Consider the following 15,346-nt stretch of genomic DNA (forward strand, 5'->3'; position numbering starts at 1 on the left):
CGGCCCGCCCCGCCCTCAGTCCCTCCCGCCCCGCCCCCCCGAGGCTCTGTCGCCGCTGTCGCCTCTGTCGCGATGTGGCGCTGCGCCGGCCTCGCTGGCGACGCGCAGGTATCGCGAGCGGCCCGCCCGGCGCATGGGGCTGTGCCCGGCCCGGGGGTCGCTGCGGGGTGACCCTGCGGGGGCTTTGGGGGGTTTGTGGCGTCCTGGGCCTTGTGAGGGGGGCCCTGAGGGGCCGCGGGGAGAGGGGAGCGCGGTGGGGGCTGTGGAGCGGTGCCAGGGGCACCCTGGGGTGCTGGGGGGTGAGTGGAGGAAGGGCTGGCAGCGATTCCATGCCGGGTGTTCATCGCCAGCTGGGATCTGTTCAGATCCCACTGCCAGGCGAGGAACGGGGATTCCCTTCAGTGGGAGCTCTGCCCTGTTCAGATCCCACTGCCAGGCGGTGAAGGAATTCCCTTCAGTGGGAGCTCTGCCCCGTTCAGTTCCCACTGCCAGGCGGTGAAGGAATTCCCTTCACCGGATTCACGCCACGCAGGTCGTGACCTCAGGTGCATGACTGAGTTAACTTGACCCTTGTGGAAGAGCTCTGCGAGGACTGGAGTCAAATCCAGGCACCTGGTGTTCCTGTAAGAACTCGACACAAAACTCCTCCGTTGTCTGTATTTGCTTCTAACACACTGTTGTAGTGCAGGGAGGTGCTGAGAAAATGGAACTTGTCCATTGTGGCTGCAGTACTGCGAAGATCTTTGCTTGCAGTGGGAACTGTAAATGAGAATTTTCTCCTTGCCATGTATTTCCTATCTCCATCCCAGTACTTCACGGTGTATTTGGTTTTGAATGTAGCTTCTGCAGGTGAACAGAGCTATTTCTATGCTTTTAAGCCCCAAATTGTGCTGCCTAATTCTCAGCAATGCTGAATTGTCTCTGTCCTTCCTGGTTGCTGACATGCAGATGGTTTTCCTCTATAAAATCCCGTTGCCATGTTCGTATTCCATGCTTTCACGAGACACAAATGAGTTGCATTTTTCTCGAGTCACATCTCGTGGTGGTGGTGGTGGTATTTGACCACACTCACTTTGCCAAAAGCACTTCCTAAGTGCAACTCAGGGCTTGTAATTCCAGTTGAAAGCAAAATCTACCGGACCTTCATTGCAGCTCTGATAGCCCCGAACCAGGAAAGGTGGGAACTGACCTGTTCTGAACCAAAACTGTCTGGCTTTGAAAGACAGCTGGGAAAGAAACAGAGTAGGAAGCAAAACTGAAAGCAAGAGTTTAACCTGAGGAAATAGGGAAGCAGAAAAGAGAGTTTTAGGGAACGGTTGGAAAGGATGACCTCCATTTGTCTTATTCTCAATGCAGTGCAAAACAGTACTAAGATACGTTATAACTTTGCTTTGTGAAAGCTTATAGACTCATAGAATCAACCAGGTTGGAAAAGAACCCTGAGTTTTAGACAAAACACGTTAAAAACCTTGTGTATGTTGGCAGCATTTTTAAGATCCAGCAGTGTGCACATGTGTGTACATCAGAACATAAAGTGCAGGAGCTTTTTGGTACAAAAGTTGTATAATCTTGCAAACTGTAAAATGTATAATTTTAAGATTAGTACACATTCTATTGGAATATGGAACTTAAATTATTTTAAAGCAATAGCTTGGCAGAAGAGGAAACCGGTAAACATTTTGTGTCTTACCTCGTGTTTAAATTGTTTATGTGGGATTTGTTTGCAAATGGCTGCACATCATTTTTGCTCCTCACAAAAGATAAATTTATTTGAAAAAGTACGGTTTCCTCCAAAAGAGCTGTTGTAATTTAGGACTGGGGATCTTGCAAATATTTTAATTAATTAAAAAACTGAGTTATCGTATCCTTTGCAACAGTCGTGAAACAACAGTTTGGCACAGGCATAGCTGCTCACGTTTTAAAATGTGAGTGTTAATTTTTGCAGCATTCTGGGGTACATTGCACACATTTTGGGTGAAGAAGCAGACACAGAGGGGTAATATACTTGATTTAGGCCAGAATGGCAAAAATTAGGTTACAGCAAGGGTCCATTCTCAAAGACTTTTGGGTTTAATTACTGGACTGTTCTCTTTTAAAAGGTTATGAACTTCTGAAATTACATCACACAGAGGAATATTGCTGTCATAGAAAACAGATTCAAGCAGAAAAGCACTGCAAGGCTGTAACAGAGTCTTTGTTTGGTCCTTGGTTTCTTTGTTTTGTTTTGTTTTGTTGTTTTATTTCAGAAGGCCGAGACCAAAGAGGAATTTGTTAAAGTCAGAAGGAGGGATTTGGAAAGGCTGACAACTGAGGTTATGCAATTGCGGGATTTCTTACCCAAAATAGTGAATGGAGATATCCTGGGGACACTCCAGAAACTGGATGCTATTGAATCAAGTGAGTAGTGAGTAGTACCATGTTACAATCTCTTACAGCTTCTGCCCAAACTACTTAGAACAAACTGCTGTGCCCCTAGGAATAGTTGTAGAGTTTGTGGAGTTATTCCAGATTAAACTGTGCTGTTCAGTGGCTGCTCAAGCAAATTAATGTGTCTTTAGTGAAGGAAATTACAGACTGCATTGGAAATAATCAGACATGTCAAATTCATCTTTAAAAATATTTTACTGTGGATAAAAACATACTTAGTTGAGGCAGTAAGGGTTGCTGTATCAGGGAAAAAATGTTTTCCCTTTGAGAGAAGGTGAAAGCATTCTGGTTTTCAAAAAGTCACTTTGCACAGAAAAATAAAAACGAAAAATCATGGTAAATAGCAATGGATAAAAAGTTAGAGACAACATCATTGTATTTTTGGCATATCTTATTTTTTGTTGTGCATATTTTTATTGCTATAAATATTAATAATATAAAAAAAAGGTGAAGACTGTAATAAAAGTGTTTTTACTGCTGTCCCTGAAGACAGTTGCTCAGTGTTATGTTTCTCTATGCATTATTTTTTTAACAATTGCACCATTCCTAACATGCCATGAGGACCAAATTGGAGTCAGCTCCATCCCTAACCTGTAGCTTCCGTGCAGCTGTACAATTCAGCTGTTATCCTAGGAGTTGGTTTTACCTGAAAAGACACAGGACAAGCACTGAGACAGATTACAGAGTCTTGTCTCTTCTAGAATATCAAGTGATAAATGGAAAATTAATTTGCCACAGCTAGCTAGGAAAGAGTAAGATAGAGCCCCAGGGCCTGTCTCTGACCGAGCAACATTGGGGCAGAACTTCCAGCTGCCTCAATGAGCTCCACTTTGGAAAGATTATTCCTTGCCATCAAATCCTAACAAAGATGGGAAGGCTGTACCACCTCTCCTGCTGCTGGCTGACATCCATGTCACAAGCAGAGATGTAGGATCTGGAAATGTTCTCTTTGTGCTGTTGCAAGACATCAAGAACTTGTTTCCAGTTGCATTAAGTGTTCAAGATCCTCAACTAAGTCAGATCCTTCTTTTACCTACTTATTTCTCTTTCATTTCTCTCACTGATCCTTCTTATGTCCCTTGTGCCAGGCATCAAGGAGACGCTGTCAGGGTCTTCTAGCTGCAGGTTTGTGGAATCAACATGGGGATTTTAAGACTTCTTTAAATGTTCTGCTGTCTGGCCAGCATTCTCAGGGTCCTCAGGGGGAGGACCTGAAGCTGAGTCAGCCTTTGAACTCTATTGGGTATATTCTCACAGCAGAGTCTTCTCTTGCAATTAATGAGGTCGTTTAATATTTGTTCAGGCTCTGGCCATTGTTTGCCCCTGCAGCTGGACAAGTCGAAGTGGTGATTTTTGCTGCTCCAATCTGCTCCTACCTCTGCATCATGCCATAAGGCAGAAGGAGGCTTTGAAGCATACAGATCACAAAAGGCGGGACATCAGAGGGTCACAAGCAGCCTTCACTCTCAGAATGACGCTGTTTATTACATTCAGTCTCTTGGTGTGGCACGTGAAGCTTGCAGGAGTCCTGGCAGCTCCTGGAGATGTTTTTTCACGTTCTTGCAGAAGCCTAGTGTGTGATTTGTGCATCTCTCTACAGACTTTTATCTGCTGTTGAAATTTTCCAAGTACTGTGAACACAAAGTTCTTCCTCTTCTTGGCAAATTCTCACGTTCCTCAAGAAGTACAGATTACAGTCAGAGACTTTCAACACCTCTGGCCCATTTGGTCGTGAGACAGATGGAGTCTTGAATAGCTTTAAGAAACCTTGAGATCTTTGCATGTTTTACTGGTGTGTCTGGATCAGTAGGACACCCATTTCCTATGGGAGCTTCCCTTGAGTGGTATCTGAGATCTGAGCTGGCAGTGCTTGGTGCAGCCAACACCTACTTTTCAGGCTGGTGTCAGGGTCTTCATTAAGGCTTTTGCCAGGGTAATTGTTCATTTCAAAAAGAAAGGTCTGTTTTGTTCTGGCTGCCCTCCTCAGGGAGAGTGTTTGGCTCCAGGAAATTTAGAAAAACAGCTCCAAAAATCTTTCTGTGCTATTATGCTTAGTGGAACATAAGGATGATGCCTAAGTCTTTTCAGTGGTGTCCAGCGACAGGATGAGGAGCAATGGCCTAAAACACAAGAAGTTCCACCTCAACGTGAAGAAGACAATTTTATTTGAAGGTGGCAGAGCACTGGAATAGGTTTTACAGGGAGCTTGTGGAGTCTCCCTCTCTGGAGACATTCCAAACGCACCTGGATGTGTTCCTGTGTCAGCTGCTCCAGGTCTTCCTGCCTTGGCAGGGGTTGGACTGGATGATCTTCTGAGGAACCTTCCAACCCTGACTATTCTGTGATTCTGTGAACTCAGTCCACTGGGGAAGTGTTAAAAATAGCATTTAACATAGATCCAGGTTTTGGATCAGTAGAATTGGAATTCCATCACTTGTCAGCATTCATCCTAATTGCACCCAATTTTCCACATCCCAGAGCTTTGAGATTCAATCTCTGGTCCAGAAAATCTCCTGCATGGTTGAGAATGAGTCAACCTCACACCTGAAATGTGGCCTCCTCTTCTTTCTTGTGCCCAGTGCCTTGTTCTGCTGTTGAGTCTCTGTCTGTCTCAGGAGCAAATGCCACTTCTTCCCAGAGCCTGATTTACCACTGCAGTGGTGAAGTTACATATCTCCTCTTTGTATAAGAATTCCATTTCGTATTTGTTTGCTCACCCAAGCTGATAGTGAAAGCTGCTGCTTCCTCTTCAGAGCAAAGGCACAGCTGGGAGGGCTGACTGGGCATAGTAGGGGAGTTTCCAGGAAGGAGGCACAGACAGAAGTAGGGCTTTTTTTCAGCAGCTTCCAATATAATCCTTCTTTTTTCCTTCAACATAAAACATCGTGATACCTTAGAGGATGTTGACACATCCTTTTTTTATCTGAAGGACTTTTAAAAATACAGGTTGCATTGTGTTAACACTCAGTAGTTAATATTATTCCCTTTCTGGCTCAGGTTTTGTTCCAGGACCTTTGAAGTCTGACAGTGAAGGATGTGGTACCTTTGTGTGTCTGCTGGCTGGACTCAGGTTGTATCCATCCTCTCAAAGGCTGGGAGTGATTCTTCTCTTTCAGGAGATCTTGTTTCCTTGCAGGGACAAGAGATTTTCACTGAATGTACCTGACCAGAATAAACAGGTTCTTGGCTGCTATTGATAAGCAGGTTCACTCAGGCTCAAAACATCTTTCTGTCAGCTACTTAAGACCCACACCCACATAGTCAGAGGTGGATGGGACTGATTTTTGGATAATTTTTAAATGATGTTGTCTTTTTATGATTGAATTTGATATGATTTTTGGTAACTACATTAAAAAATATTGACCATATGTAAAGGTAAGTATGTGAAGCGTTAGGGCATAGACCAAACTGTCAAGATCAAGTGTATGGTGCTCAAAATGGGCTGTAACTTGTTTTTTTTTTAAGCTAACCAAAGTTACAGATGTCCAAAGATGCTCTTTGGACATTACCTTTTGGAACTACTTAAACGTATTTCCTTTTCTCAGTGTAAATACTAATCATCCATGACTATGGGATTTAAAGTGAAATAGAATAAACAACTATTGTTAAAAATATCCCTTCAAGCGATTTTTTTTAAAAATGGCACCATGATGGTGAAATAGACTTTAACTTGATTTTTATTCACTAAAATAAAGTGTCTAAATTAGAATGTATTTCTGATAATGTCAAAAATTAACTTTTTCAAGGGAATCATAAATTTTGCTTGTAACTGACTACAAAGTTTAAACAGTTTATAAAATCACAGAATGGTTTGGGTTGGAAAGGATCTTAAAAATCATCCAGTTCCAACCCCTTACCATGGGCAGGAACATCTTTCACTAGACCAGGTTACTTATAAAATATTTTATAAACATTAATTAAAAATGTTTTGAATAGTTGCATTTCATTCTTACTGTTTATAGAAATTGTATTATATATTGGAACACACACTTTTGACTGATCTTGGTGTTTTTCTTAGGTTTTCAGTATACTCCCTGAATTGAGTGAAATTTCACCCACTGAATTTTCACGAAAACCGTCATTAAAACAAAGCAGAAAACCGTGTAAATTTTAATAAACCTTGTGAGCACACCGTATTTTACAGCTAGAAGCGATTATTTCAGTCTTTCCCCGTTTTAAACGAGAAACATGTTCGTTTACTCGCTCAGAACCGTTGTGAGATCCCCAGTTTAGCCACGGGGAGGTGACCTCGCACAAGCAAACAGCCACAGCACCTCGGGAAAGCTGCACTAGGTGGATTCTCTTTTCCTTAGCGCAGCCCCTCTGTCGTAATGTGTCACTTCGTTTATCTTGATTTGTCCTGCCACAGACCTGGAGAAAAAGGAGGAGGAAGTTCAGCAGCTGAGAATGGATTGTGAACACTTCAAAGCCCGTCTGGAAGCGGCTCAGGCAGATTGCATGAGAGAGAAGAAGGTAGATTTGCTGCCAGAATATTGGTGTCTGTGTACTTGAGTTTTCATGATAAAAGCAGTAATGATTGTTTTTTTCATGTTCATGTCACAGAATAAATCCTCAGTCTGAGGAACAATTTGGAATTTCTATCCATATAGTCAGGTGGTGTGGAAATAAAACCTACAAGTTCTTAACTCAGGGGTTTTTCCCCTCTTGGTATTTCCAGAGCAAAAGGGTCAATAACGTACCTAGGCAAAATATAGTAGGATTTAGTCCCAAAGAGGAGTCAAAGTGTACAAACAGAGGAGCCACTGAGGTACAAAACTCCTGCATACCTGCATGAATCTCTCACAGTCCATACTATGTGGGGTGTGGTTATATGGGGTCAAAATCCAGGTTCTTGGCAGGGTTTGTTTTGGTGGATGTGACTTTAAAAACCAAGCACTTGGTTTATATGAACATGCTGAAGTAAAACGTTGGGTATTTGGGAAGACTGTGGTAGAGCTGGCATGAAAATGTGCTTCACAGAATCAGTTCTTTTGACTTTAATGTAACTATAACATATTTTCAAAGAGGACAATGGAAGATAATTTAAGCAATGCAAGGTACAGAATGAAACCATCCTCTCTTTTGGCTTTCTGTGAGCTATGCACCTTTTTTTTTTTGGTGTTAATAGTCTTTCTCAGTGCACATATTGATCCAATTGCCATGTACATCTGTGAATCAAAGAGCAATTACAGGGCTCCTTTTGCTCTGTCAATATTGCATTTAGTGATTATGAGAGAGGAGATTCTGAACAATGAAGGAATAACAAAGGCAGTGACTTCTCTGATTGTGGGTCTTCTGTGAAGCAATTGGGGTTCAAGTGGGTGTGAGAATCAGTGGTGATCATTTGCTGCAAAGGATCATTTCCTTGGAGCCATCTTCAGCTGGAGCTCATGTTGGAGTTCTACAGCTGGCATTTGCCAGCCTTGGGATTGCACAGAGATAGATGAATCTACAGAAATTATTTCATTTTTGAAAAGAAATAAATGAAGAGTTTGGACGTGTAGTTTTAGTGAACTTCTGCATGGGCAAGTCATTCTGAAATGAAGTTTGGTCCAATGGAATAGTTGTCTATCTGGATATTCCTTCAAAGCAGGGATAGCTGTTGCAGTTCAGCAATAGGCAAACAGTTTTGCTGTGCACCCACATCTTCAGTTGTGTAAGCACTCAGGATAAAATCCCTGTGAGACTCACTGTTGCTGCTTTAGATATTAATGAAGTGGGTCCCTGTCCCATTATTCTTGTTAATACTACAAAATAAATGGCAGGTGGTTTGGGTTTGTGTTTTCTTTTGGATGAGTTTTACTTAAAGCATGGATAGAGTAGTTGTTTTGGTGTTCCTGATCAAAGCTCTTCATGTCTTTGCTGTTGTGCAGTATATGCCATTGCCTAAATGGGTTCTGTTATGTGCCAGGAAGGTGTATTTGTCTGTTTGGATTGTGATGATGATGTTGTGAAGTCCTTTAGCTCTTTAGGGTGCAAGAAGATGGGATGTGTGTATATGTGTGATTTTTATTCCTGTTAATTGCTTTTCTGGTGTTTTTCATTTGGTTGCTGTTCTGCTATAGGCATCCTTGCATAAAGTTTCTGAATTATTTGCTACATAGTTATCTTCTGAAGGAAAATGAAATGATTCACTGAAACCAACATAAAGTAAATGCATTTTCTGGTTGAGCAGTGTCCTTTTCTGAGGCCATCATAAATCAACATTTTTGCATTCCAGAATCTCTGTGCAGAGCGGGATCACTGATCAGGGAGTTGCTGTGCTTTCTGAACTTGAGCAGAACTCGAAGTGCACGTGTTATCCTTGTCTGATGTGTTCTTTGTCTGTCCTTTTGTAGTTCCATACTTGGGCACTGCTGTGTTCTTGTGCCTTGCCCCTTTCCTGAAGATGGTGGTGTTGCACAGCGCAGGGATTGGGTTGTGATGTGAACTCTCAGGAGTGTTGCTTCCAGTTGGTTATTTGCTTTTTCAGGCTCCGTTTATTTTCCTGGCTCCTGAATGTACTATTTTGTTTCCCTTGCCTCATATCTTTGTTCTGATGCTGCTTTTGATCTATTAAAAATTCTGGCATTTCTTGTGCTGGCTTTGCATCCTTGCTGGGGGATGTAGCTTTGGTATTTACTGTGTTTTGTGTCCTACTATTCAGTGTTAGCATCCAAATGCAAAATGCAAATAAAATGTATTAAAGATACATTTTCCTAAGAAAAGGACAGTGCAGAAAAGACAGGAAGAATATAGGGATTAGGTAGGAAGATGCCTGTAGACATTTTGTTGAGGCACACTGTGGCAGCAAAGCTGAAAGGCCTGGCAGCAAGCGATGTAAAAGACAGAATTTGGCCAATTTACTTAAAAATGATCAGAGTATTAAGAAATAAGAGACTTTTCCCGGGAGGCTCTGCCTGTGGAATCACCAGCAAGTGTCAGTCTTTTGCATGTGTTAATCAGTAAGGTGAAAGAGACCCCAGAGAGTAAATATGCACAGAAATCTACTTGATAAATTTAATTTGAACTTTACAAATCCTCGCCTGCGTGTTCCATTAGCAGCACGATAAAGCAGCGCAGATCAGGCTGTCAGGTGTTATCAGGGGGCTCAGCAGGTAATTGCTGACAGACAGAGAACAGGCAGCTTCGTGCTGGTTGATATCACATTACATAAATGTGCAGGTGAGCTTACATTTCTGTTCTTTCTAAACCCTCACACAAAACATTGAGGTGAACCCCCAAAATGACAAGGCATCGATTTTAAAATCTTGATGACAATATATGGTTGAAAGTTGTGTTCTGTTCAGGTGCTTTCAGAGTTTACACAGAAAAGAATCCTTCTCATTTCTCACATCCTGGTATCCAAACACGCTGGGCTGAGGAAGGTGTTTTCTGTGGTAAATCTGAAAATCCAGTGTCTGTAAAGTGGGCCAAGTAAGATCCTTCTGTTCTTTTGATGTCGTGTGATCTGCAAATCTCTCTCTTTCTCTCTCTCTTCTAATATGTGAATTAGCATCATTTTTCTTGACTGGCCTTTGTCTTTCCATGCAGCACTGTCTAAACCCACCCTACTTGAAGGTAGCAGGGAGCTCCCACCCATCCTGAGAAATCACAAACTGCAGAATCCCTGCCTGGCTCTCCCTGTCTGTGCTGGCTCCAAGCTGAGAAGTGCAGCAGCTTCTCTACCCCTGTGGCAGTTGTTTGGAAGCCAGTGAGACCTAGAATCATACCCAGTCTCAGGATATTCTTCCAACCAGCTTCCCCTGTGATTGGGAGAAAGTCCTGCCAAATTGAAACTGTGCTCTGGTCATGTAGGGTTGATCAGTTCTCTCTTTATGCTTTGTGGCAAGAATCACTGAGCAGTTCACTTAGGTGATGATAGAATCATAAAATCACAGAATGGCTTGAGTTGCAAGGGACCTTAAGAATCATCCAGTTCCAGTCCTCTTGCCATGGGCAGGGATACCTTCCTCTAGGCAAGGTGGCTCAGAGCTCCATCCAACCTGATGGATGCACAGTGGTGCCTCAGTTTTCTTGATATGAAAGGCCCTCCAAACTTCAAACTTTAGATATGTTTTTTCAGGGACTCTGTGTAACTTGTCGATCAGGAATATGCCAATAGAAAAAGGTTGGAGAAGACAACAGTATTTATCCTAGATATCCAGCCATGTTGGCTAAAGCAGTTTTGAAAAACAGAGCAACCCTCCCTTCCTGTAAGACGTGTTCAGTATCTCTTGTAAGGTGCCAGGGAAGGCTGTCCCCTGATGCTGAAATCCCCTCTCTGCTGAGGAGACATGGAGCTGTTTGCTCAGGAGGAGATGACTCTCCTATCAGGCTTCTCTGGGTGCCACTCAGTCTCGGGGGGTCACTTGGTTTGACCTTGTGGACAGGCTTCTGGATACTGTCAGCCTGCACACTGTCCTGGCTGCTTAGGCACAGCTCAGGGGAGAAGGTACGTGTCTGCCACTGCTCTGGGTGCCCCTCCACTTCATGTACAGCCCTGATTTCTCATTCTGTCCCTTAGCCTGGAAACTTGTGGCTGATATGAAGTGCAACCAAAATTTCCTTGCGCTGTTCCAGGAGAAACTGGACCTGCGGCAGCAGCTGAACGAGGCCAAGCAGCAGCTCCTGCAGCAGGCAGAGTATTGCACAGAGATGGGGGCTGCTGTTTGCACCTTGCTCTGGGGGGTGTCCAGCAACGAGGAGGCTGTGAAAACCATTCTAGGAGGAGTAAGTATGGCAGGTGAATGCTGACCCCTGGTAGTGCTGTCAGGCCTTTAAAATAAGGACCTTGCTGTGTGTCACACTTTCAGGATGTATTTCAGAAGCTCTTTGAGCAGCAAAAAATGTCTTCTGGTTTGCACATTCATCCATTCTCATTTAAGAATTGCTGGAGTTAAGGAGTGTTATGAATAAATTCTCACGTTTCCAAACAAGGGTTGTCTGTTTTCCACCACACAGTTGAACTGGAAGCAAGGCTACAGCCAGCACAATGTAAATATCTTCACGAGCTAAGAGAAGGAGAAAATAATTCCCGGGCACATGTAGGAGTTTCCATGCCTGTAGGGAGCTTGGAGGAGCTATTTCCATGGGAGGAAGACAGATCCATCGATTCCCAACTTACTTTAAGTGTTTGTGCTGCCTTAATACTTGCATGACTCTTGGAAATTAAGAGAGCCTTGCTGCTAGTGGATCTGAATAAATCTTCAATGTTAAACCTGGACAGGTAGATTATTTAAAAAAAACCAAACAAAAAAACCAACCCAACAACAGTTGATGACAGTGGCAGTATTACAGCTAACACAGTTTCACTGCCAAGTGCAGCTGATGGAATTAGGAGGGATCAGAGGAACAAGCCTGATAAAAGTATGATTTTCATTCCTGACACAGCCAACATGAGAAGGAATTGCTGTATTTAATCTGAGTGAACCGAAGCCACTATTTCTTCTGGCTTGATTTTTCAGGAGCATGATGAGCAGCTGAGTGAACAGGATTAGTTCATTATAGTAAGTGGTAAAGTAGTGTGTTTGTAGGAGCTGTTCTAGTTTGGATGTACCAAAATGCATTTACAACAATATTGGGTATTAGAAAGCTGTACAGTGATGCCTTTTGGTGATAACTTCTGATGATTCAAAATCCAAGCAGCAACAGTTACTAAGGGAAAAAAGTCTCCAAAACCACTGTATAAAGCAGATAAATTTTAAAACAAAAGGCAGGTTGTTAAAAGCAGTCTTAGGTATCAAAATTCAGTAGAATTAGATAAAAAAACTTTTACCTGAAGATTTGTATAAAGGTAAAGAGCATAACTGTGAAGATGCAATACTTTGGGGGGTTTAGATTGGTTTGAAATGCAAAATAATTCTCCTGTAGTTGTTTCCAGCAACCATTAGAGCTTGTTGAACTGCTGTACTTCTGGTGAAGCTCATGGCAACATTTCTGGTCTTCATTTTCTTGTGATGGTGCACACAGCACGGTAAAAATCATGCCTGGGTTTGCAACAAGACCACGAGGAAAACATAAATGGACCATGCGGCATTGTGTCAACCACAGATTACAACTGGCGATGAGTCAGGTCATTAAAAGATGATGGGACATTTGTCATACAAAGTTTTTGGTTTGGGTTGTTTTGGGACAAGTTTTACAGCCTGTAGCATCTTCCCCCTCCCCTGAGAAGGTGCCATGAACTACGGAAAAGGGGGAGAACATCAAGAGTGCTTTGAAACAGATGCTGATGTTTGAGCACGTGGGGAAGGTGACATCAATTCAGAATCATTTCAGGCCTTAGGGAACAATGCCCAAGCTTTTTTTTTTGGTATTTGCAGTAATACAGAAGTAGGTCTTTCTTACAGTCCTGTCATGCAAAGGGGCTGAAATGGTGTCAGTGACCAGTACACCATTTGTGTCCATGTGGGCTGGGAAAATCAAAACTCAAGCAGCAGATTTGAAATGTGACACAACTAAGTTTTCAAGGCACTGGCGGCTGTTTCTGCCTCTGTGTAATGTTCCTAGAGAGAACTTGAAGAAACATCCAGAGAAGCAACATGAGAGTGAGTTCTCAAGGTTTCCTACTTGCATGTGCCAAAAAAGAAGTAAATTGATCCCCATGACATCGTTTCAGATGTCTTTCAAAAAGCTGCAACCAGATATGATGACGTTCTCACATGGAAATGCAGCCTGAAGGTTTGATTTCAGAATAACATCAAGGCTTGCTTCAGCTTGAGAGATTTGGGGTCCTACAAGGTGTTTTGCTACTTCAGTTGTCTGCTACGGTGACAAATGACTTTGTGGCAGCAATTTCTCATATTAACTGATGATTTCACACAGGAGTTACCTGGACAGCAAGGGGTTCATGCACCATCTGAGCTCAAGCACCTTCATGGCTGCTCTGAGAACTGCCCCGATCTCTGTGTCTGTGGGTGAGACATTTTTCAGTCCCATGAAGATACTGTCAAGCTAATAAGACACTGTGCAGAGTATGCAATGTTTGCTATTTATAAACCTCATGGGTCTCTGCTACAGCTCCTCAGACCTCAGCATTAGTGAAGTAATGGCTATTTGAACAAGAGGTTCAGCAGAGGGGACACCAGTGGCACCTCAGGAGATCAGCAGAGAAGGTTTTCCTTGTTTTCTGTGCAAAATAACAACTACTCAGTGTGCTGACTGCTCTCTTATGTTCCCATGTGAAGCCGTATTTTCATCGTAGGCTCTCTTCATTTTCTCTTGCACGTTCTGCTTCTTGAGCTGTGGTCACTGTTTGTGTTAAAATTGCCATCTTTGAGGTGTGGTGTCCATACAAGTATAAAAACTACATCCAGCACATGCAGAAGCGCGGTTGTTTCCATCCTCTTTGCCCATAATCCCTTCATTCCAGTTACTCTGGGACCACAGCATCACTTCTGAAGATACTGAGTGTTGGCCGAGCCTGTTTTTATGTCCTATTTCTCCTGGAGTCACCCCACGGCAACTGAACATCTCTGATGTGGTGAATTTGCAGCAGTGGAGGAATAAATAAATGTTACCAGTAGCTTTGCATGTATTGTGAAAGCAGTAATTTTGAAAAGGTATTAAAATTTTCAGTGGCTTTGCAAAATGAATAAAAATTCAGGCATTTCTTGAACTGTTACATTGGATCACTGCTGGGAATGACTAAAAGTTTCAGCTGCTTCATGAAACAAATGGAAAAATTATTAAAGACACCAGGAAACCCAGCATTATGGCCTTTCTGCTACACTGTTTTGGTTATGAAAACCTTCATACTCGGTATAAAGCAGCATTCCAGCAGTGTTTTACCGGTCAGGATTACCAATAAACAGAAGCAGGTCTCTCCATCCTTCTCTCTGGACTCTGCACCTCTGGCCAAGCTCTTTGACGTGCCCTGAGCTTTGTACCAAGTGGCTGCTTCCTCACCTGAGACGTGGAAATGGAGCAGTATTCCAGCTGAGGGGAAGAGATGGTGACATAACTACAGCCTGTACTCCTGTTTGTGTGCTCTGGTGGGACGATGATCTTTCTCACATGACACTGGTGACTTGAATTCAACCTGTTACCCAAGAGAGACCTCCATTTCCTTTTCTAAAGCACTTCTGCCTTTCAGTTCTTATTTTTTTTCTGGGTACTTAATTAGTTTTCTTAGGAATTTCACGTTAAGTCTCCAGTCTTCATCTGGTTTTGACAAAAGCTGCTGTAATAGCTCAGGTAAACATGAAACACCTGGTGCAGCTACCGCAAGGCCAAGAGATAATATTCTCACTTTTGAAAATAAGCTTTAATTCTGCTGGTTGATATATATTATTGTGGGTTTAGGAGGTAAATATGCAGTGGTTTGGTTTTATAAGTAAATGTAGCATTGAGCAGTTTCCCATTTTCTTCTGAGGTAATTGTTTCAAATTTAGGGGATTAAACATCATTTAGTGAATAAATACCTGATATTTTCTGTTGAGTTTTGGAGTAACTGGATATGTTAATTATTTGGAAGATGGTCCAGTTTTACTGTAGCATCTAATAATTACTACTTGCTGTGGTGTGTGTAACCTTTTTTCTCTTCCACGCTTGCAGAGTAAAGCAGCAAAGTTTTTTACAATCACTGCCCAGACCATGGAGAGCTTTGTGAAGTCATTAAGTGAAGACATGAAACAGCAGGATTTGGATTCTGATGAAAATCAGTTTGTATTAGCCTTGGCAGGGATTGTAACAAGTAAGTTCATGTTGTCCCTCAGAACAGCATTCCACGTGTACTGGGAATCTCTATTCCTTCAAAGAAGCTGCAGTAAATAGAGCTTTTCAAAGTTAAGTATGTAGTCAGTGTTCTTTTAGAGTTCCAGCAAATTTTGTTACTGATGCTTCTGTGAGGCTCTGTGCTGTCTGTGACACTATTAAGCATTAGATGGGTAAGAGCCAGTGAATTCTGAAATTCCTGTTTAATCTGGAGTGAAACAAG

The 15,346-nt window shown here is 42.5% G+C and overlaps 1 protein-coding gene across 6 annotated transcripts in view; it reads left to right on the top strand.

The window, feature by feature from the left end:
* The first annotated feature begins 27 nt into the window (after positions 1-27).
* The window catches only part of HSF2BP (heat shock transcription factor 2 binding protein), a 35,652-nt gene continuing 20,333 nt past the window's right edge, over positions 28-15,346 (top strand). For 3 of the 6 annotated variants that reach the window (XR_007630881.1, XM_050332123.1, XM_050332119.1), the window contains exons 1-5: positions 41-108; positions 2,247-2,397; positions 6,797-6,900; positions 10,990-11,139; positions 14,965-15,103. Coding sequence is in view for 5 of the 6 variants with exons in the window: in XM_050332123.1 (XP_050188080.1) it covers positions 73-108; positions 2,247-2,397; positions 6,797-6,900; positions 10,990-11,139; positions 14,965-15,103 (580 nt within the window). In the remaining variant the exon portion in view is untranslated. Of the gene's footprint in view, positions 109-509; positions 624-2,246; positions 2,398-6,796; positions 6,901-10,989; positions 11,140-14,964; positions 15,104-15,346 lie in introns of those variants that run through there. The other 3 variants (XM_050332122.1, XM_050332120.1, XM_050332121.1) reach the window with 3 other exon arrangements.

This window comes from Myiozetetes cayanensis, unplaced genomic scaffold, assembly GCF_022539395.1.
Source record: "Myiozetetes cayanensis isolate MyiCay16 unplaced genomic scaffold, myiCay2020 scf5-8, whole genome shotgun sequence".
Classification (NCBI taxonomy): domain Eukaryota; kingdom Metazoa; phylum Chordata; class Aves; order Passeriformes; family Tyrannidae; genus Myiozetetes; species Myiozetetes cayanensis.